This window comes from Lithobates pipiens, unplaced genomic scaffold, assembly GCF_037356315.1.
Source record: "Lithobates pipiens isolate NorthernLeopardFrog02 unplaced genomic scaffold, aLitPip1_a1.2 Scaffold_8, whole genome shotgun sequence".
Classification (NCBI taxonomy): Eukaryota; Metazoa; Chordata; class Amphibia; order Anura; family Ranidae; genus Lithobates; species Lithobates pipiens.
The window spans coordinates 556,214,759-556,238,550 of NW_027507903.1; the positions used below are offsets into that span (position 1 = coordinate 556,214,759).

At 46.4% G+C, this 23,792-nt stretch overlaps 1 protein-coding gene across 1 annotated transcript in view; it reads right to left on the reverse strand.

The window, feature by feature from the left end:
• The window catches only part of PLEKHA2 (pleckstrin homology domain containing A2), a 155,725-nt gene extending 132,256 nt beyond the window's left edge, over positions 1–23,469 (reverse strand). The window contains exons 1-2 of the mRNA XM_077469962.1: positions 22,993–23,469; positions 8,700–8,860 (exon numbers count right to left, since the gene is read on the reverse strand). Of these exons, the coding sequence (XP_077326088.1) occupies positions 8,700–8,837 (138 nt within the window). The 5' untranslated portion in view covers positions 8,838–8,860; positions 22,993–23,469. The remainder of the gene's footprint in view (positions 1–8,699; positions 8,861–22,992) is intronic.
• Between the last annotated feature and the right edge of the window lie 323 nt (positions 23,470–23,792).

Below are 23,792 nucleotides of genomic sequence, written 5' to 3' on the forward strand. Positions count from 1 at the left end.
GGCAACCATGGGAGGAGGGAATGAGGAAGCTAGGGAGAGAGCTATCACATGTATGCTGCCGTGTTCACATCAGGAAATTAGTTTGTTCAAGAAAAATTTTCCTGTTCTGAATTTATCACTGCAGTCAAAAACAAATGTCACTTTGACCCCACTAACTTGGAAGATGAAATTGCATTGCACTAAAACTGCACTGTGTACAATTGCTAGATATCATGAATAAACCAAACACACAATCCAAAGACATGCAGGTAGGTTAATTGGCTTCTGTCCAAAATTGGCCCTAGTATATGAATGGGGACCTTGGATTGTGGGCACCTTGAGGGTAAGGACCAATGTGAGTGTGCAATGTACAGGGATGGGGTCTATTGTAGACACTCACTCAGGTTGAACTGGATGGACTGGTGTCTTTATTCAACCTTACTAACTATGAAACTATGAAACTTTATATCCCCCAAAATCAGTGCTGGTCAGTGGCACTCTAATCACCCTCCCGTAAAAACAAATACCATAATCATTGGTAAATAATGGCATTTTAAACCCCCTAAAAGACAATCCCACAACATTGGTTATCAATGGTATTTTAAAATCCACCTACCTCCACCCCCTTCCCCATCATTGGCGGACATTGGTACTTTTATTCCCCCCTCCCCAAAACACTAATGGTTCACTGGTGGGTTTACTGGCACTATATATTAAAGTGAACCTGTCTCTTTCTTTTCTCCCTGTATATAACACAATCCCTTTGAACTGTCATGATAAAGTGCCTGCCCATCCCTTTATTTCTGGAGGCATCTGTGATTAAATATTGCTGAATCGGGTTAAATCTGTCTGTAAAGAGCATTTAGAGGGTGATCTAATGCCACTTAGAGGAAGACTGCGTTGTATTCCCCGTAACAGGAAGTGTTGTAAACAGGCCGCAATAAGCTAGGGAGCCACACTGGCTGATCTTCTCTTTATTCCATATCATTATACTTGCTTCCAAATCCTTAGCCGGGTCACTGGAATGAGTCACTCTGATCACATCTTGATGATGCTGACCACTACCTGGATAGGGCTCCTCTCATCTCAGCCTGTGTTACTGGGCAATCCTCTAGGCAAGCTGGTACTATAGCCTATATTCTAATGTGGTAAAATGGCGGGCTCAAATGAATGCAGTTAAAATTAAAACCTACAGCAAACTCCTGCAATCATGTAGCCGCATGTGTTACCGTATGATGTAGAAGAAAATAACTTCCTTAATGCAATATACTGACATTCATGTTGCCATATATAATTTGGAGTTATCTACATGTAGCACCCTCCTAGATAGGTGCTAGGATTAGGTGAATAGGTGCCTGAATTAGGTCAATTTCGTTTTGTGCTCACTGTATCCAGTGGAGCTGCAGATCATTGTTGGGCAAATTTAGTGTTGGTTCACTGTAATTAGTGTGGCTGTGTTGATTGTTCTGCCCTTTTCTTTGTCTTGGTGGCTGCATGATTGATTACTTCCCCTGGCTGATTCAGAAATGATCTAGAAGTTAGTGGGCAGGAAGAGTCTAATAAGCAGCTGAATATTCATAAAGCACAGGCCAATCCCTGGGGAGAGGTGTCCAGATAGTGACTGGGAGTCTGTATAAATACTCTGAGCCAGAGAGCAGCCTGGTCTTTTTCCCCAAAGAGGAGAACACAGCCAGGGGGGGGGGCTTCTAGCCCCTTGGCCCATTCTGCTATATGCCTGCTGGGTGTTGAGGCCTCAGATGGGCGACCTAGAGGCCTGCTTTTCTGAAAGTTGCTGAAAGCTGACTGAGGAACTGTTGTCTGGAGATCTAGTATAGTATCACAGGGTGGCAATATTGCAAGGAAATTGGAAGGAGGCAACCAATATTTACAAAGACATTTGTGAGTAGAGACTGGTGAGAGAGATCGTAGAGCACACTTGTGTCAGCAGTTTCAAAGTGGAAATTGTGTCCTGTGTCCTGAAGAGCTTAGTCTATTTAATTCTAAGGCCGCGTACACACGCGCGGACTGTTTGCCCAACCTTGTTCGTCAAACAGTTTCGGCAAACAGTCCGCTCAAAATTTGCATGAGCGGACTTGCCCACACACGAGCGGACTGTTTCAACGAACTGTTTGCCAAACAGTCCGCTCAACTTTTGAAATGAACGGACTCGCCCACGTAAGGCGGAGGCAAATCCGCCCATTTCGAGCGCGTGTACAGGTAGGCGGGGCCCGCGAAGGAGACGTCGCGGGCTCCGCCGCCTGGAATGGGCTTAAAGGGGAACCCCAACGCCGAAAAAAATCGGCGTGGGGGTTCCCCCAAAGTCCACACCAGACCCTTGTCCGAGCACGCTACCCGGCCGGCCAGGAAAGGGGGGCGAGCGAGCGCGCCCCCCCTCCTGAGCCGTACCAGGCTGCGTGCCCTCAACATGGGGGGGTGCCTTGGGGAAGGGGGGGCCGCGCGGCCCCCCCACCCCAAAGCACCTTGTCCCCATGTTGATGAGGACAAGGGCCTCTTCCCGACAACCCTGGCCGTTGGTTGTCGGGGTCTGCGGGCGGGGGGCTTATCGGAATCCGGGAGCCCCCTTTAAGAAGGGGGCCCCCGGATACCGGCCCCCCACCCTATGTGAATGAGTATGGGGTACAATGTACCCCTACCCATTCACCTGTGAAATAAAGTACAAAAAAAAACACAACACAGGGGAAAAAATATTTTATTGCACAGCTCCGGGGGTCTTCAGTCTTCGGGGGTCTTCTCGCCGGACTCCTCCGCTATGTGTGTGTAGCTCTTTTACTAGCGGAGGAGTCCGGCTTTCTTCCTCTCCGCCGCCGGCCTCTTCTCCCGACTTCGGGGGTCTTGTCCCCCTCTTCGGTTCTTCTGCCGGGCCACCGCGCCTTCTTGTAGCTCTTTTACAGGCGGTGGCTCGGTCTTCTGTCGCCGCTGCCTTCCGTTCTTCTGTCGCCGCCTTCCGTTCTTCTGCCGGGCCACCGCGCCTTCTTGTAGCTCTTTTACAGGCGGTGGCCCGGTCTTCTGTCGCCGATGTCGCCGCTGTCGTCGCCGCCACCGCCGCCTTCCGTTCTTGTTCTTCTTCTTCTGCTTCTTCTCCTGGAGATGTTGACTCGACGAGCTCTCCGGCCGGAATGCCAGCGCCGCGCTGTGCGGTCACTTATATAGTGACAATGGGGCGGTGTCACATGGTATATGTCACATGGGTTGGTCACATGGGTTGATGTCACATGGGGACTATGACATCGTAAGGGGGCGGGGTCACCATGTGACCAACCCATGTGACATATACCATGTGACACCGCCCCATTGTCACTATATAAGTGACCGCACAGCGCGGCTCTGGCATTCCGGCCGGAGAGCTCGTCGAGTCAACATCTCCAGGAGAAGAAGCAGAAGAACAAGAAGAAGAACAAGAACGGAAGGCGGCGGCGGCGGCGGCGACGACAGCGGCGACAGAAGACCGGGCCACCGCCTGTAAAAGAGCTACAAGAAGGCGCGGTGGCCCGGCAGAAGAACCGAAGGCGGCGACAGAAGAACGGAAGGCAGCGGCGACAGAAGACCGGGCCACCGCCTGTAAAAGAGCTACAAGAAGGCGCGGTGGCCCGGCAGAAGAACCGAAGAGGGGGACAAGACCCCCGAAGTCGGGAGAAGAGGCCGGCGGCGGGGAGGAAGAAAGCCGGACTCCTCCGCTAGTAAAAGAGCTACACACACATAGCGGAGGAGTCCGGCGAGAAGACCCCCGAAGACGGAAGACCCCCGGAGCTGTGCAATAAAATATTTTTTCCCCTGTGTTGTGTTTTTTTTTGTACTTTATTTCACAGGTGAATGGGTAGGGGTACATTGTACCCCATACTCATTCACATAGGGTGGGGGGCCGGTATCCGGGGGCCCCCTTCTTAAAGGGGGCTCCCGGATTCCGATAAGCCCCCCGCCCGCAGACCCCGACAACCAACGGCCAGGGTTGTCGGGAAGAGGCCCTTGTCCTCATCAACATGGGGACAAGGTGCTTTGGGGTGGGGGGGCCGCGCGGCCCCCCCTTCCCCAAGGCACCCCCCCATGTTGAGGGCACGTGGCCTGGTACGGCTCAGGAGGGGGGGCGCGCTCGCTCGCCCCCCTTTCCTGGCCGGCCGGGTAGCGTGCTCGGACAAGGGTCTGGTGTGGACTTTGGGGGAACCCCCACGCCGATTTTTTTCGGCGTTGGGGTTCCCCTTTAAGCCCATTCCAGGCGGCGGAGCCCGCGACGTCTCCTTCGCGGGCCCCGCCTACCTGTACACGCGCTCGAAATGGGCGGACTTTCCGAGCGGGAACAGTCCGCTCATTTCGAAAGTACAGCGGACAGGCCCACACACGGGCGGACTGTTCGCTCAAACACAGTTTCAGCGGACAGTTTTTCGGAATTTCCGAAAGACTTTGTCCGTCCAACTGTCCGCTGAAACTGTCCGCTGAAAGCCCACACACGAGCGGACTGTCCGCCCAAACACTGTTCAGCGGACAAGGTTGGGCGAACAGTCCGCCCGTGTGTACGCGGCCTAAGAGAAAGGACTTTTCTTGGACTATCCAGAGAGGAAGATAAATCTCCTCGGCTTATAGTTCTACAAGAGAACGTTAACTGTTCTTAAATCGATGCTAAGGGTTACTGGAGTATCTTACCATTATCCACTAGCTATCCAAGTTCTACAATAAAGCTTCAGAAAAAGCATACCCTTAAACTGGTTAGTGAGCCTGAAGAGTGATTGAACTGTGTGTTTACTGTAAAAAATTGTTGGGAAAAGCATCCGGGTAGGCTACATAGTGGCTCCTATGGGGGTAGGGTTCCATACACACTACTTAATGGCCTATAGGCAGGCCTTTGGGGACAAAGCAGCAGGTTCCCTTTACCCCTTTCCCCTAAACTCTGTTAAAGCAGAACAGTAATGCCGCGTACACACGGGCGGACTGTATGGCCTACTTAGTCCGCCGAAACACATTTCAGCGGACAGTCCGCTCGTGTGTGGGCTTCAGTGGACTTTTTCAGCGTGTAGTCCGGCGTACTAAGTATTTCGGATTTTTCTAAATACTGTCCGTCGTACTCGCATTTCGGCGGACAATCCGCCTGTGTGTATGCCAGTCCGCCGTACTTTTGAAATGAGCGGACTTTTCCCGCCCGGAGAAAAGTCCGCTCATTTCGAGCAGGTATCCAGGTAGGCGGGGCCCACGAAGGAGATGTCGCTGGCCCCGCCGCCTGGTATGGACTTAAAGGGGAACCCCAACGCCGAAAAAAATCGGCGTGGGGGTCCCCCCCAAGTCCACAACAGACCCTTGTCCGAGCACGCTACCCGGCCGGCCAGGAAAGGGGGGCGAGCGAGCGCCCCCCCTCCTAAACCGTACCAGGCCGCGTGCCCTCAACATGGGGGGGTGCCTTGGGGAAGGGGGGGGCCGCACGGCCTCCCCACCCCAAAGCACCTTGTCCCCATGTTGATGAGGACAAGGGCCTCTTCCCGACAACCCTGGCCGTTGGTTGTCGGGGTCTGCGGGCGGGGGGGCTTATCGGAATCCGGTAGCCCCCTTTAATAAGGGGGCCCCCGGATACCGGCCCCCCACCCTATGTGAATGAGTATGAGGTACAATGTACCCCTACCCATTCACCTGTAAAATAAAAGTACAAAAAAAACACAACACAGACAGAAGACCGGTAGAAGAACCGAAGAGGGGGACAAGACCCCCGAAGTGGGGAGAAGAGGCCGGCGGCGAGGAAGAAAGCCGGACTCCTCCGCTAGCAAAAGAGCTACAAGAAGATAGCGGAGGAGTCCGGCGAGAAGACCCCCGAAGACGGAAGACCCCCGGAGCTGTGCAATAAAGTATTTTATCTCGTGTGTTGTGTTTTTTTTTGTACTTTTATTTTACAGGTGAATGGGTAGGGGTACATTGTACCTCATACTCATTCACATAGGGTGGGGGGCCGGTATCCGGGGGCCCCCTTCTTAAAGGGGGCTCCCGGATTCCGATAAGCCCCCCGCCCGCAGACCCCGACAACCAACGGCCAGGGTTGTCGGGAAGAGGCCCTTGTCCTCATCAACATGGGGACAAGGTGCTTTGGGGTGGGGGGGCCGCGCGGCCCCCCCTTCCCCAAGGCACCCCCCCATGTTGAGGGCACGCGGCCTGGTACGGTTTAGGAGGGGGGGGGCGCTCGCTCGTCCCCCTTTCCTGGCCGGCCGGGTAGCGTGCTCGGACAAGGGTCTGTTGTGGACTTGGGGGGGACCCCCACGCCGGCGTTGGGGTTCCCCTTTAAGTCCATACCAGGCGGCGGGGTCAGCGACATCTCCTTCGCGGGCCCTGCCTACCTGGAGACGCGCTCGAAACGAGCGGACTTTCCTCCGCGTGTGTGGGCGAGTCCGTTCATTTCAAAAGTAGGGCGGATAGTATGGCGGACTTAGTACGCCGTATTAGTCCGCTCAAAAAGTGGTGTGTGTGGTCAAGTCCGTTCATTCGAAAGTATGACGGACTGTCCGTCGGATTGTATGACGGACTAAGTAGGCCATACAGTCCGCCCGTGTGTACGCGGCTTTACATTCAAGGCATGTCATGAATGATAAATGTCAAAGTGGCTTGTGCTCTAAACCAAACTATCAAGCCATTAAATGGCAGGTGTCATTACTGATCAGATGTGCAGCACCATGGCAATTGCAGATCAAACAAAGGCTAAGATGGCAGTTTCCTTGCCTGTAAAGGATAGGAATGTTCAGTCCCGATTAAAGAGCTGGAGAATCTGCCCCATGTAGGCTATGTGCCATACAAATCATAGTTGACATAGGGATATGAATTCGGTGTTGGTGCTTGGTGATTGGGCCTGTTGTTTCATATGGAGCAAGTCACATACAGCTTAAATCCTGGAAGTACCTGTTACGGAATGGTTACACAGTGTAGGAATTTTATGTAGTCTTGGGGAGAGGGACAACCCTTTAGCTGCCAATGGTGCAACTATTACATCAGGAACACCACCAGCATGTAAACATATTCTCGGACGCTATGTCAGCCAAAAGTTTGTTTAATTCGTTAGTCCTGGCTTCTGGCTAGTAGAAGAGGTTTACCTCAACGTGTACAGTAAGGTCATTTTCAGCCTCCTTTGTGATAGTAATAAAACAAAGTAAAAAAAAAAAATGTTTAGAAGATTACAAAGCAAGGATTCCACCACACACATTCAAGTATTGCTGCACACGCTGTAATGAGAGCAATGATTCTAGGACCATCATGCAAAGTCAACTCTAAAATGCTGAGCACATTTAAAACATTGCCTATGGACAATTCTGGTTACCATAGTTTTTTTGTTGTTTTTCTCAGGCACACAATTTTGAAGCGTGTCATATTTTGTATCTATTTACTCGATGCAACTTCCTCTTTTATACTTTACTTAAAAAAAGGATTGTGTTTATGTGCATTAAAATTAATGTGAGTGTATTATTTTTCTGAAAATATAGATATGCTTGTGTAACAAAAGTATTTGTGTTGCATACATATTGCAACTGTGATACCATTTATTCTATAGGGTCTCTGCTTTCAGAAAATACACACTGTTTTTTGGGGTTTTAAGTAACCTTCTCACCGAAAATGTAACTTTCCTGTGGTTTTCACAGGTTGTACCAAGAACACGAGGTGAGGGTAAATCTTGCACTGGAGACATCTGTTCTGGGGACAACTGTTTAATAGGGGTGTCCCTCTCATTTTGGGAGATGTTCTCTAAATTCCTGTTGCAGGAAATTAAGGGAAATCTCTCAAATGGTACACAAGCAACAAAAAATAACCCAGCAAGGCTTTTAAGCCTTAGGCCGCGTACACACGCGCGGACTGTTCGCCCAACTTTGTCCGTCCAACAGTTTCGGCAAACAGTCCGTTCAAACTTAGCATGGACGGACATGGCCACACACGACGGACGAACAGTTTGCTGAAACCGTGCGCGATGACGTGAACGGCACGTACGACGGGTCGAAAAATACGACGTCCTATACACTGCATTATAGCTTTCGGCGTGAAAATCCTTTCTGAGCATGCGCGCAACTTTGTTTGACGAACAAGCCTACACACGGGCGGACTGTTCGCTCAAACAAGGTTTCAGCGGACAGTTTTTCGGAAATTCCGAAAAACCTTGTCCGTCCAACTGTCCGCTGAAACTGTCCGCTGAAAGCCCACACACGAGCGGACTGTCCGCCCAAACACTGTTCAGCGGACAAAGTTGGGCGAACAGTCCGCCCGTGTGTACGCGGCCTTACCTACTCTATCCAAAAATGTATAAAAAATAGTTTTGGCTATAAATGCACTTTAATAGATCTGGCAGGTCATTTTATACACACTATAATGCCTGTTTATCATTTGTAATGTCTACCTAAAAATGTTTAAAGTAGACAAAAACTTTGATCTTGGGTTGGCTTTATTAAGCCACAAATAATTCATGCATTAACAATTAAAGGACCCCTGTGGCGAAATATGAGAACTGCAATTATGGACTCTTTTCCAGAACTGTCACACCAATGCTGTCTTCACCTTGTTGCAAGTTCCTGGCCCAAAAGAAGTAAGTAGTGAAGCTGAGATAAAAATGACAGGCCTCGAGTGTGCAAATGTAAAAACAATGTAAATGTAAAAACAAAGGAGCTCTGATATTTCGGTCCCCAAGACCTTCCATTTAAAAAGATGAGGTGAAAGCATAGCTTTGAAACTGATAGGTTACTATGGGCAAGGCTCACCTGTGGGTTATCCATGTACCAAACCAGGTAGTTGGCCTGCTTGTCCAGGATGAAATATCTCCGCAGAAATCTGCCACATTGTGCATCCTCAATGTCCAAAAACCCACAGGTTCTGCGGAATCGATCCATATAAGGCATTCCTAATGAATCCGCACATCACCCTGTATAAAAGAGCACAAATTATTATTTTTACCAATACACAAGCCTGTGATCATCTTATAAATAAGGAAATAAGATTATCAGCATTCACCCAGAACTGACTCTTTTTTTTGTAAATTCATGTTTTTTTTAAACGTGTAGACCACAGAGCAAATTAGTTTACAGATACAAAGGTACCCCGCATTGTAACATCACATAGAGAAAAAAAAAGACAACAATATACATATCAAGAAAAGCAGAAAAGGGCATCAATTGCATAAACCAACAGCACAGAAAGAATCATTTGCCAGGGAAATCTTGTATCCATTGTGATGAGGTACTATATATTCAGCATTAGCCGGGGTAGAAGAGGACCTCACTGGGGTTTTTCATGTTAAAATAGTAAGGCGGTGGAGGGGGGGATTAGGAATAAGGGATAGTAAAGCAGTTATTAGTGGTAAGATTAACCGGAAAAAATTGCAGAAAGAAAGAAAGCTAATGCGGTGGTCCAGGTGCATCATTCAGGTTGCGTCCACTAAGCCTAACTCCTAGGAACTTGTAGGCAGATGCAGTTTATTTTCTCCACTGCGGGCGATGCTCAACCACTGCGGCTCTGCAGCTGGAGAGGTAGTCAGGAGGAACCTGGTTCCTCTAAGGTTTTCTTGAGTCACTTGAGAAGCAATCCTGTTGGATGCTGTTGCCCCATGTGACTCTAGCAGCCATATTGGGTCAAGCAGAGCCTATTAAAGGCCCTGCCTTCTGGGTCTGGCACCCTTATTGTGAGTGGGTAGTGTAGAGAAAAGGTACCCCATCTGGGACAGTACTAGTGGTAGGGAGAGGTTCCTGAAGAGAAGGAAAACTGTAGGGTCACATCTCTCCTGCACATTTTCTGTCCATTGGACATGAAACAGCCAGGTCATATTCTGCCCCTTTCCACAGATGCTGGAACCTGCTCTGTTCACTTTGCTATAACAATGAGTGCATCTGGTTCAATACAAGCTTAATATTACTCCTGTCCGTGTGAATTATTGCCGCCACACCACACTGCATCCCACCAACAAACTGTGTTCAATAAAACCATGTCTTTTGAAACCGATCACCTTGCTGTCTAAAAGACAAAGTGAGGCCCTCCATTTTCATAATTCAGTATTCCACCGTGACCCATTGTCACACCATGATGGGACAGGTATCTTCATTTAGCCTGTAGGCTCTAGCCCTGTATGCAATAAACTAACCAGCTAGGAGTGGTGATAATGTCTCTCTGAAAGAGGACCGAGGAGGAAATGGCTGTCACCAAAAGAATCATATTCACAGACATGACCAAAAAAAATGTTCTTTTCATCTACAACATTTAGGGTTGGACTCAGGGAACATCCAATGTAGTGTAGTGCTGGTATTTGTAATACCAATGCTAGTATTTTTGTAAATTTAAGTTTGTCTGAAGCTGCAGTTTGACTCAGATTATTTATGCTAAAGTTCTGGCTTCTGTACCAGTTTGGTTGGGTTGTGTTAATTTCCACTTGACCATGGGTGTCACAGGCTAAATGCATTGGGTGCCCCTTTTACTCAGAAACAGCCCGGTGGGAGTGGTCTACCAGCTGTGCATTCTGGGTAAGGGTACTTAAGGTACCGACACCATTTTCTGTGGTTCGTTTTTCCTGACCTCATGGCCCTCCTGGCCTGAGGTGTGTGCTGCCTTATTCAATGTCTTGAGGCCGGCTGGCCTGAGGCTCTGCAACTGAAAGGTAGGCCCAGAGGCTTTGGGGCCTACTGATCCAGAGATGATCCTGTGCTGTCTTGCCTGAAGGGAGAAGCCATGCAACTGGAGAATCCAGGGAAGGACCTTTTCGGAAGAGGACCGAGCAACAAGGCTGGTGCCTCATGGAAAAGCCTGGAGACTCAGTTGGAGGATGCATCCTGGGTTGTCTACCACACAGTATCGCCGGGTCAGCTGTAAGAATTAGGTACTGTGGGGAAACAAGATCGCTAAATTTATCAAGTCTGTGGCACAGATTGATTTTCCTGCAAAGGATAGGGAAGACCAATACCTCCCCTTTGTTTCTGTAGACTGATTACCACAATTTTTATTCTAGGGGATTGATCTGCCCAAAAGAACCTGATGAACTCATGCTTCACCATACTCAAAAAGTATGGGGAATAGGAATTGGGAAGTGTCCTGTAAAACAGAGTTACATGCCACGGTAAATTCAGTGGTGGCCCGTGCATTGGGGGTGCACGGGCGCCACCCCCGTCCCTGCTGGCGCCTCCCTATCCATGTGCTCCGGTCCCTTTCAGGATGCTAGACGCATGGACTCATATGGCGGGGGCAGGAGGGGGTGTATTTTTTTGAAGCACCTGATTAGAGCCAGAGGCAGAGAGTGTGCCCTGATCCCACCCAATTGTGTGACCATAGCGAATGAATATTCGCTATTTTCACACCACATTGCCTCCCCGCCAATCTGGAAGCAGGTCAGTGAGACCTGTTTCCTGATTGGCCAAAGTGCCAGGTGTCCCTATTGGATGCCCATCGCTTTGGCCGAAGTGGGACAGAGTGGAGGCAGCTGACTGGAGAGGAGACGAGGACACCCGGTAAGCGCCAGACCTCCTGCATGGGAATCCATCCCCGATCCGTCCATAGGGGGGTGCTGTGAGAGTAGTGCCCAGCGATCGATTCGCTGGGGGGCTGCTGTGAGCTGAGTGTCCCGCGATCCATCCGCAGGGGGTGCTGTGAGTGGAGTGTCCCGTGATCCATTAATAGAAGGTGGGGTTTGGGCTATGAGCGGGTTGTCCCCCGATCCATCCATGGGGAGTTGTGCTGTGAGCGGGGTGTCCCGCAAGCCATCCGTGCGGGTTGTTGTGCTGTGAGTGGAGTGTCCCCGCGATCCATCCGTCAGGCATAGGGGGGTACTGTGAGAGAAGTGTTGGTGGGTATTGTCATGCTGTCAGTGTGTCAGTGTCTGTGGTACTGATCTGTATACCATATTTGTGGTGCTGATCTATATACTGTATCTGTGGTGCTGATCTGTATACAGTATGTGTGGTGCTGATCTATATACCATATCTGTTGTGCTTATCTATATACCGTATCTGTGGTGCTGATCTAAATACCATATCTGTAGTGCTGATCTATATACCGTATCTGTGGTGCTGATCTATATACCGTATCTGTGGTGCTGATCTATATACCGTATCTGTGGTGCTGATCTATATACTGTATCTTTGGTGCTGATCTGTATATTGTATTTGTGGTGCTGATCTATATACCGTATCTGTAATGCTGAGCTGTATACTCTGTTCTGTGATTCTGGGGTTGTATACTCCTAGCACTATGGGTGGAAGCAAGTGGAATACAGGGGATGGAGTGGGTGGATTCTATAATGGGTGGAGCTTATGGCAAGTGGGAGGGGTCAAAAAGGAAGGGCGGGGTCTGGCACACCCCCCCCCCATCCTTAAACTTCACCAGCCGCCACTGGGTAAACTAGGAAGCTAGCAGTTGTTGGAATGTTTAATAGTATGATCAAGTGAGCCCATTGGGACCTGGAACCTTACCTGTAGGCATGGCTTTGAGAACTAGAAGAAATTCATATTCAAATATGGGCTTTTTTATAGCGTCCTATGCCTGGGAGGGGAGTTTCAGGAGGCCCAAGTTTTGGCTATCAACCTAACTGATTTGTTTCTGAATTCGTTATATATACTAAATATTTATAAATTATATCCATTATTCATAATTTTAACTTTCACTTTACATAGTATATTAGTAGCAAGGTTTTGACTTGTTTTCAAAGTACTCTTAATGCTACAGCTTGAGCTATTGGCAGTGATTCTTTTCCAATGACTGTATCTGAGCTGTTACAGGAGATAATTTGCTGATTTGTGTAGGCAGACCTTTCAATAATCTGCCCATTCTCCATTCATAGTGCACTTTTCATTGTGGAAACAGTTAGTACAGCTTTTATAAATGGAGCATGGGAACGGAAATTGTGGGCATAGATGGCGCTTAAAGAGTGCCTGTCATAGGTGTCAAAACCCAACAACAACGAAAGGTCACTGTTGCTGGAATATCTGGGACAGAGGACTTCAGATTTCAAGTAAACATAACAGCCACCAGCAGACACGTTTCAGTCATGGTAAGTATTGTGCCTAATGCTGTTCACTAAAAATCACTTTGTTTTATAGTGCATGTAAAGCCAAAGCTTTTTTTTTCTTTTTTAGTTTTAGATAAAGTAAGGAATGCTTCCTTTCACTTCCTGTTCCAAAGACCCAAGTAGGAGAAGATCTCTCCAAAGTGAGGGGATGCACTCTCTTATGCCTTGTACACACGGTTGGACATTCCGACCACAAAATCCATCTGATTTTTTCCGACGGATTTTGTCCGAAACTTGTGTTGCATACACGCGGTCGGACAAAGTTGTCGGAAAATCCCATCGTTGGGAACGTGGTGATGTTCGTTGCGTATGACGGGACTACGTAGAGGCTAGTAGCCAATAGCTTTGGTCTCGTAATTTGATCTGAGCATGCGTGACACTTTGTCCGTTGGAATTCTCTACAAACGATTGGAAAAAGTCAGATCGGATTTTTTTGTCGGAAAAGTTTAGATTTTTTCCGTCTGAATTTCCAATGGAAAAAGTCCAATAGAGCCCACACACGTTCGAATATTCCGAGAATATAATCCGATCGGACCTTTTCCGTCGGGAATTTCCGACCGTTTATACAGGGCATTAGACTATTGCCAACTCAAAATTTTTAAATTCCAATTACTTTCTGTACCAGAGACAATAGTTACTAGGACCAATAAAGAAGGTGAATCTGCATAGTGGGGACACTGAATGTGAAAGGGATTCCAACACTATCAATCCAAAACAATCTATCCAAGTACATCAAAACAGAAGATGTTTAATATCTTACAGATTGCTTTTTCTTTAAAGCAGCCACAACCTGAAAGAATAGCCTGTCAGGAGCTGCAGAGTGGGACCCTTGCTTTCTATAGGGAAGCAGTGGTTTCCTTGCAGAGGTTTGGCACAAACCCTACTGGGTTAGACCTATAGTTCTCACATGAGCAAAGCTCATGCTCTCTGCTGATTGGAGAGCTTTACCTCTGACTTAGCAAGAGTCCCATTCTGCAGCTGTTGGTAGGGGACAGGCTTTTCTGCTTAGGCTGTAGCAGCTTCAGAAAAAAAAGCTGTAGGGCATTGTACACCTTCTGCCTCTTGTACACCTTCTGTTTTTGGAATGTATTTAGCTCATTTAAACTGAGAGTTCAATCGGACTTTAATTATAACGAGGTGATATTTCAAAACTGCGTTAAATATATTATAAACCAAAATTTTTTTCAAAAGGCCTATATCAACAGGCTTTTGTTTGCATCAGAAGGGTTTTGCATTCCCATACATGTCTATGTAAGTGCCAAACTTATTTGAAGCAGGTTAAACGCAACCAGAAAGAGGTCAATTGCAGGTCCATTATACCTGTCATTGCACCCTGAATGATCTCAAAAGCATCTGAAACCAATGTTATCATCACACGCCCAAAGCTTGTCGACACAGACTGTAAAATGTTTCAGAGTTGTAATTCATTTATTTTAATAAAGTAAGTATTTTGTATTTAAAAATTGTATTACTTTTTCTTTAAGAGTATTCTCACAATTTATGGACTCATCAGACTACCAAGCAATATCATACTGATATGTGCGGGTACTTTTAATAAATAATAGTTTTATTAAATGTGATTCTGCAGAAACCTCTGCGCATACAGTGTGGAGCGGAAAATGAAATCAGAAACTGCAATACCTATGTAGAAAACATTAGTATTACTGAGAGTTTGGTTTCCTGGAACTGGTGGTGTTGGCTGGTGTTTGACAGCTAGTAAAGATCCCCACTCTTGCTTTTAGTGTCACCACATTAGAGTCACACTGTGCCACAAAAGTAGGCTCAAAACCAGCCACAGGTAAGTCCTTGTACACCCAGCCAATTTCACACGCAACCTTCAGAACAAATGGGCTCAGAAGTTTAGAACATGTGTACATAGGACAAGTACTGAATAAAATGTGGTCTTCATCTCCCACACATAGGGGGGTCTTGACTGACACTGAAGGAAGAAAGTAAATCTTGTTGTATGCTGATGTGTAAGGGAGCTGAATTTCACATATCATTACTACTTTGTTCTTTTCGATGTAATGAGGACCAGGCCATTGGCAAGCAGTAATACACCTTGAGACAAGACATGGAAACATAATACAACAGAGACACTGCACTCCTTGTCTATTGTATCTTGGCTATTTGGAAGAGAACATATGGGGGGGTCTCACAGAAGTGGGGCCCACTTCAATTGGGAAGGTAACATTTCAGGAGCCTCGGGAGTTTCAGGAGCCAAAGAATTTTCCCTTCATCAGGCGTGAGATGAGACATGGGCATGTTTGAACCCAATAAAATCTCAACAGCAGCTTAAGGACCTGTGTCGTGGGCTTTAGGTTTGTTTCGATGGCACCAGTTTGGGACACTTCTGAATTCATTGATAGGTACTTTAGACCTGCAGTTGACCTACTTCTGACCTGCATTTACCTTGCCTAAAGTGGGTTTTGCATTACCATAGACTTGTATGGAGTACTTAAATGTTCCATTTTCCCTTCCCAAGCAGAGAAAACCCACCTTCTTCATTCCCTCGCTAATACTCTCAACTGCTGGGAGCAATAACGTATTTCTGGGCCAAGAAGCGCAGGGAAAACTGCAGGGAAATGTGCAAACTAAGCCTTATGATTTATCTCTATATTCAACACCATACCATGCACTTGACTTGCCTTCAGTACACACAACACCATGCACATCAATACTTAGCACCACACACCCAAATACTTTCAGCACTATTTGCCCCAATACACTCAGCACATACACTGCAATACACTTACCAATACTCACCTCAATACTTGCAGCACCTTATACCCCAATATACACAGCTAAACCAAATACACTTAGCAATATGCACTACAGGGGTAGGCAGTGAGGGCCCAGGGCAACTGCCCAGAACCCCTTAACAGGATGCTTTTTAGATAAATTGGGGCCCTGGGCAAGGATCAAATTCGACCCTCTTGGCTAGAATAATGTAATTATGTATACATGCATTCATACACACATTCTGCACTTTATATACAATCTACTGCATTATATACATAAAATACACCATAAACACTAACCTGTAATATACATATGATCACAAGCCACCCACCCCTCCAATCCTACCACACTCACAAATAAGAATGGTGCAGAATGTAGTGCCAGTCCTCCTGTAGGGAGAGGAAGGTGGACAGAGACTAGTATTGCTGCTGCTATGCACCATCTTTTCTCCTGGAGCTAAATCTGGTGATATACGGCTTGAACTTTGGCCAAATCGTCCAAAATTTGAAACTTGACAAAAGTAAATTAAATAAATAATCTCAAGACGGGTGGAAAATAATCAGCGAAATAGTGACTGTGTCATATCAGATGCAGTCACTGGGTATTAAAGTAGTCATGGCAGCTGTAGCTGTCTAATTACAATAGCCGCAGTGGAGAATCCTCCATCCACATTTGTATGGCTTGCCTAAATTTCTAATTTGAAGCGCATAAAGCAGCTCTTCAGGTTAAAGGAAGGCTGAGAGCAGGAGGAGCTTCTGAGGGCCCCTACAAATGTGGGGCCCCTGGGCAATTGCAGATCTACTGTTTTTGCACTTTTTGGCAGAACTGAGCATTTTGGGTGGAGGGCAAAGTAAGGTAATACAGGCAAAGGGTGTAGAGAGCAACATCTCCTATACTGGGGCAATCCTAACTAAGGAAAATCACACCACTCTAACAGTTCAGCAATCTCTAATATACTCTGTTCTGTTGACTAGCTTGTTGGGGCCCAGCTATTGTGCTCAGGAAAATGGCCCTTTAAGCACTGATGATGACACTGACACTGGTCCCTTCAAGCACTTATTTGATTTTATCACTAGCTCTGTGGTACTCACAGACAACACTGTCCCTGTTTTGTCAAGTGTAATGGGAATTTTGGCGGCAGCCTTTCACCAACTTTTTGTGCATACTGGGTGAAGCACAGCCAGTTTGTGTCTTCAGCGTCCTTTCCCCTTGATCAGATAGCAGATTCCGCCAACATCTGTGGCATTCCCTGATGTTGCAATTGCAGGCTCAATTGCAGACCTGCTCTTTTTGTACTCAACTTATGGAGTTTCTCGTATGGGCAAAGCACAGTTTACATTACATTACAGTTTAGGGTTGAAAATGTGTTTATTATCAATTTCACAAATACCATAAAGAACAACATAAAGGTTACAAGTGCTAGTAGACTTGGGTGATGAGTCAGCCTGATGGCTATTGCCCATAGCTTGACTCTCATTAACAAAAAGTGTATTATAAGGGTTGACAAGTGCTATCTGTTGTGAGGAGTCGTTCTGGCCACAGAGCCCCGTTGTTCATGATAAAACTATATGAGGGAATAATAAAAAAAAATAAAAGGGCGAACCCTAATTAAATAGAAGGGGAAGTAACCCAAGTAAGGGTGTAGATAGAGTGAGTGAGGGAGGTAAAGAAAGGGAAAAAGGATTAGAGAAGAGAGAGCAAAAAATAGAGGACAGAGGGTGGGACACCAAGAGATCGTCACCTCAACCCTCCCTATGGTTAGGCTGCGTATTAGAGTGACCCTTTCTGGGTCGAGAGCATAGTCGTGAGGGTATCTGAAGTGGAGAGGCGGAGCCAAATGGACCACAAAACCTTGTATTTATCAAAGGTATTGTTGTCTAAAGCCAACATCTCCTCCATTCTCATAGTATCGTTCATGGTTGAGACCCATCATGATAAGGGAGGTGAGGTGGTTGTCTTCAAAAATGATGGAATGAGCTGTCTTGCTAAGGACATAAAAAACAACATTACAGTTTAGTACATTATGGATCATTTCCCAAAGCAACACCATGGCCCCAAATTGACAACAATGTAAATGTGAGTGCGTGTCTCTAAAGCGCACACTGTCTGTGTTTGGGGACACGCATTTGCACCCATGCGGATGTCAAATTGGGAGCATGATGGGCTGATCACAATGTAAACAGAAAGAGCCACTGATCGGCTTTTTCTCACTCGCGTCTGTCAGATGCGAGTAGAGGAGAGCCGATCGCCTGCTCTTCTGACAGGGGCGTCTATGCTGATTGATTATCAGCCCAGATCCCCCGAGGATGCCCACACTGGACCACCAGGGACGCCACCAGGACCACCAGGGATGCCCACCACTAGTCACTGCCAGGTATGCCACACATGGCCACCAGGGGATGACAATTAGTGCCCACAATGGATGCCAATCAGGGCTCACAATGGATGACAATCAGCGCCCACAATGGGCATCACTGATTGGCAGGCATTATTGTTTGGCACTGATTGACATCCATCAGTATCATCCATTAATGTACATCAGTGCCAGCTATCAATGCCCATCCAAGTCCATCTGTGCCACCTACCAGTGCCCATCCGTGCTGCCTATCAGTGCCCATCAGTGCCACCTATGTGGACCCATCAGTGCTGCATATCAGTGCCATCTATCAGTGCCCATCTGTGCCGCCTATTAGTGCCCATAATCGGTGCCCATTAGTGCCTCCTCATTGGTGCCTATCAGTGCCACCTTATCAGTGCCCATCAGTGCAGCCCCATCATTGCCCATCAGTGAAGGAGAAAACTTACTTATTTACAAAGTTTTGTAACAGAAACAACAACAAAAAAAAAATTTTTCAAAGTTTTCGGTCCTTTTTTTGTTTAGAAAAACAAAAACAAAAAACACAGAGGTGATCAAATACTACCAAAAGAAAGCTCTATTTGTGGGAACAAAATGTTAAAAATTCAGTTTGGGTACAGTGTAGCATGACTGCGCAATAGTCATTCAAAGTGCGACAGCTCTGAAAGCTGAAAATTGGTCTGGGCAGAAAGGTGTATAAGTGCCCGGTATTGAAGTGTTTAACCACCAAAAGTGTTACCACACTAAACCTTTCATCCAATCCCTACTGTATATTATTGCATTTGTTATCCTAAAAAGTCAGTATAAAGGCAAAGCAATGTTGAATTAAAACACTTGAGGATTTAACCAATTACTCTTTGCATATAGTTATTTTATGTTCTGTGTACCCACAGGCATTGCAAGTGTGTGTTCTTTGCCCACATAATTTGAATTAAAAGGTGTCCCTCTTTCTCATCTCAGAAAGTTGTCAGGTATGTAACACCCCTCTACTAGGGTGGCCTAATTTCCGTAGAACATCTTCAAGTTTTACTAGTCCTAACCTGCCTTTCAATATTGTAACAATATGTTAATATCATATCACTAATGATGCTGATGATGGGAAAAAAGTGTGTGACCTGTAATTAAATAATGAAAAGCTGCCTCTTTGCCTTTGTAGCCTATAGTCAGAAACCCATTGGTCCTAATGGTAAATCCAACCCTGAATGGGTTAGCATACACGGAAAACCAACTCCTCCCAAAGACCAGCTCACCCAAAAGACCAACTCCTCCCAAAGACCAACTGCCCCCAAAGGCCGACCCCTCCCCCCCTCCAAAGATAAACTCTCCCGAAAGGCCAACTGCCCCCAAAGGCCAACCCCCCCAAGACCAACTCTCCCCAAAGGTCAACTCCTTTCAAAGGCCAACTGCCCCAAAGGCCAACTCCCCTCCCCAAAGATCAACTCCTCCCAAAGACCAACTACCCCCAAAGACCAACTCTCCCGAAAAAGACCAACTCCCCCAAAGGCTAACTTCCCCCAAAGACCAACTCTTCCCAAAGGTCAACTCCCCCCAAAGGCTAACTGCCCTGAAATACCAACTCTCCCCAAAGACCAACTCCTCCCAAAGGCTAACTCCCCCCCAAAGACCAACTCCCCCCCCCAAAGACCAACTCCCCCTCCCAAAGACCAACTCTTCCCAAAGACCAACTGAAATGCAGAGCAACTGTGTTGCAACTGTGATGCCTACCAGGGAGAATTCCTGGATGGCTCCATAGTCAAAGGTAAATGGTTGGAAACTGTAAGTATTAAAGTACAACTAGGTACAACTAGGCAAACCTTTTGTTTTAGTTTGGGATAGAGTGGAAATAGGTTAGAACACCTGTCAGTTTTTAGTGCTGTCTGTGCCTCCATTAGGGGATTTACCCTCTCTATTTGTTCTGAGGCTCCCTTAAAGAGGGATTCCACCTAAAAAAAAATATTAAAAGCCAGCAGCTATAAATACTACAGCTGCTGACTTTTAATAAATGGACAATCACCTGTCCCGGGTTCCAACCCTCCCTTATGCTTAGTACACATGATGAGAATATCGGATGAATGATCCTCTGCTTTTTTTGCATACTAGTCTCATATCAAAAAAAATCAATAGTTACTAAAGTCATGACAATTCATATATGACAGAATACAACTTCGGAAGTAATGTATTGAATTGTATTGTAATGTATTCTTTCGTTTCCGAGCATGCGTGTTCTTGGTCACACAATTTTGTTTTGTACAAATACTATACTAATTACACAAAAATCATTAATTCTGTTATTATACGAGAAACATTTTCATGCTTGTCCCTTCGGATAATTTTGCATGAACTGTTGTGATCGGCTCTCGAAAGCTGTGCACTAATGATCAGAATATCGGACGATCGCTCCTAAAAACTGTATTTTTCGTCTTATTTTCTCATTGTGTGTACTAGGCATTGCTCGAACCAAAATGAAAAAAAAAAAGTTTTGCCTATAGTTCTACAAAGGATGGTTGCATGTGTCGGTATGCTCTAAATCCCATGGGCACACTAGTTATATAAATGGTATAAGGGTCTATTAATCTGTAATGATCTGATCATTACAGATATTCACCATAAATCATAATGGTAGAGCTATCTGAATGTGTCTTGACAAACTACAGCCAGGAGATCACTGGGCATTAGATATAATAGCAGAACTGTTAAATGCGGTGATAATAATCTGAAGTTAAGAGATCATCATACATGAGATATAATCCAAGATCTGGGTGATCCATTCCTGGTAATCTACAATCAGATCAATAAACAGAGCAGGTAATCCCAGCACTGTATGATCTGGTGATAATAATCTGCAATTAAGCGATCATTGGACATCAGATATAATCCAAGGCCTAAATGAACCTTTCCTGGTAATCTTCAATCAGATCAACAGACATTACAGGTAATCCTAGCACCATGTGATCCATTCATTTACAATGAAGTGATCATCAAACAACAGATCTAATCCAATCATTGTGGATTCTCCCAGCACTTTATGATATGTCCTTACTGCACACAAGTATCAATTATTGTTCTGCACGGTCTGATCCTGTCCTAATCATTTACAGCCAGGAGGTCACTGGCCATTAAAGGCCAAGTCCACCCAAAACTAGTGCTATGGCCTTGTGCTAATGACCAGTTGAATCACTTGCTGGCTCCTTTAATTCCCTGAGGACTTCTGTGGTTAGATGTTTCCGCCAGAATTCCCAGTTCCACCCACCTGCTGTGGCCGTTACAAAGCCAAGCGATGGTGTCACACATGTCAGATGATTCTCCATAATGTACTGTCGAGTGACGCCTTTGTTATGTTCTTGTTGAGGGCAGACACCCAAACTGCTGCTGGGAAAACACACCATTGGGATATCCAGGAGATATTGTAATTCAGGGTCAACAGATTGATGTCCACCCAAAGCGTAAAAAATCCCTCGTTGAAAATGCTGCATATAGTAATCAATGGCATTGTTCACCCAGCTGTGCCTAGATACACAAAAAAATGTGGTGCATGAAGCATTGATGATCTCCAGTCTTACCCTCAGGCCCCATTCATACCTGAGCGTTTTGTAGCTTAAAGCCTGAAGCTACAAAACGCTGGAGGGGAAAAAATCTATTATTCTCTATGGAGATGGTTCACATCTTCAATCCAAAACGCCTGAAGCTCAAACAAGTTCTGGAGCTTCTTTTTAGGCAGATTACAGGCATTTTTCTTCTTTTTACATTGTGACCATTTGACCTGTACAAAATTGCGGCAAAAACACGTCAAAGTGGTGGCAAAATTGCGGCACCATGAGTATTGGTGTGCATGAAAAGGCATGCGTTAGCAGACTCATGAGGGTTCCATTAAAAATGAATGGTACCGCCACGCATCTGCTTACAGGTAGTGCGCTTCGGGAAAGCACACAATTTTATGCATGTTCCTGATACACACAGAGTGTGAATGTAACCTTAACAAAGATCACAGGTCATCAGCATGTTGTACATTTAGGCCCCATAGACATGGGTGGTTTGGTCCATCACCACTAAGTGCTATTGCACCAAGTGTTTTGGGATACAGATAAATGCACACATTAGCAGATACATGGGGGTGCCATTACATCTGCTTAAGGGTAGTGCGCTTCGGGAAAGCACACAATTTTCTGCATGTTCCTGACATACACAGAATGTGAACAGAACTTTAACGAGGATCACAGGTCATCATCATGTCGCACATTTGGCCCCACAGACAGGGCGGTTTGGCCCATCACCGTTAAATACTATGGCACCAGGCATTTTGGGGCGCAGGAAAATGCACACATTAGCAAATACATGGGGTGCCATTAAGAATTGGCACCCCGTGTATGTGCCCAGCAGTGCCATTAATTAAGAATTAATGGCACTGCTGGGCATCTGCTTAAGGGTAGTGCGCTTTGTGAAAGTAAAACATTTTGCACATTTTCCCGACATGCACAGAATGTGAACGGAACCTTAACGAGGATCACAGGTCATCAGCATGGCCCCATAGACAGGGTGGTTTGGCCCATCACCATTTAATCCTGGCATTTTCAGGTACCTTGGTGGGGGGGGGGGGGGGGCAGGCCAAAATACGTGGCAGCTGGGCACTGTACTGAGTGGTACTTGTGTTTAGGACTGTATATCTGGAATACAAAATTCCTGTGTTCGGGGCATACGTCTTAAATGTGATTACCGGTCAGCACATCATCTAGATGCTGCGCACTTCAGCCCGTCCGTGGGGCTGGATGCCCCACCTGTGCTTCCTGGGTGCCCAAACAAAAAAAATAACAGGATTTGACGCTGACGGGCCAAACCGCCCCTTGCGCATGTAGCCTTACCATATTCATGTCAACCAATTTAAAAGAGCGCACTAATAAAACAAAAACAAACCTACCTCAGCACACAGCATGGTCAGTCCTATGTTTTTCCATGGTGGGACCTCTCGTTCCCATCTGATAATTGAACCCTGTGTCAGTTCTCTATATTGTCATTCCTTGGGACAGCGTAAAGGTGAACTTCATCAAGTAGTAGACTGTAAAGAGTTGTGCGATCGTTCTGCGCTGAGAGCGAGTGTCAGTCAATGCGTTTGCAACCAAGTTAAGAGTTGTGTGATTCTTCTGTGTCTGCAGCCAATGATCCAGGACAGGTCCTGTTGAATGCCACTAACCACAACTAGCTAGACCATGACCTGGATAGATGAGATCCTCCATGCAGATCATGAAGCGTCTCTTGGAAAGGCATGCAGAGAAGTGATTGTAGATTGTGGCTGTACACAGATCTGGCTCATCAGAATCTCTGCTGTCTCTTCTGTGTTTGTTTGCTTCCTACTCAGCGAGTCTTTCCCCTGACAGTCAGGGTTGCAGGCACGCCTTGCGCACACCCCTACACTCACACAAAAGAAGCTCTCAGAACTGTGGGCTGGGTTAGCATAGAGTACAGTAGAAGCAGGAAGCTTGCACAAAGACACAATACAATAGGCTTTTTTTGCTATGACTTGTCCCTGACCAGTATGCGACCGCATTTACATGTCGCAAATAAGCCACACGTACATCTGGAGCCCCCCGCACTTGCCAGCTGTCCTCGGCCCAGATAGTGACGATTTGTCTTCATCTTGTACACATGATTGCATCATTGAATTCCTATGATCTGTACTTTTTTCAGCTTTTTTTTATAGGGTAACTCAAACCATCTTTT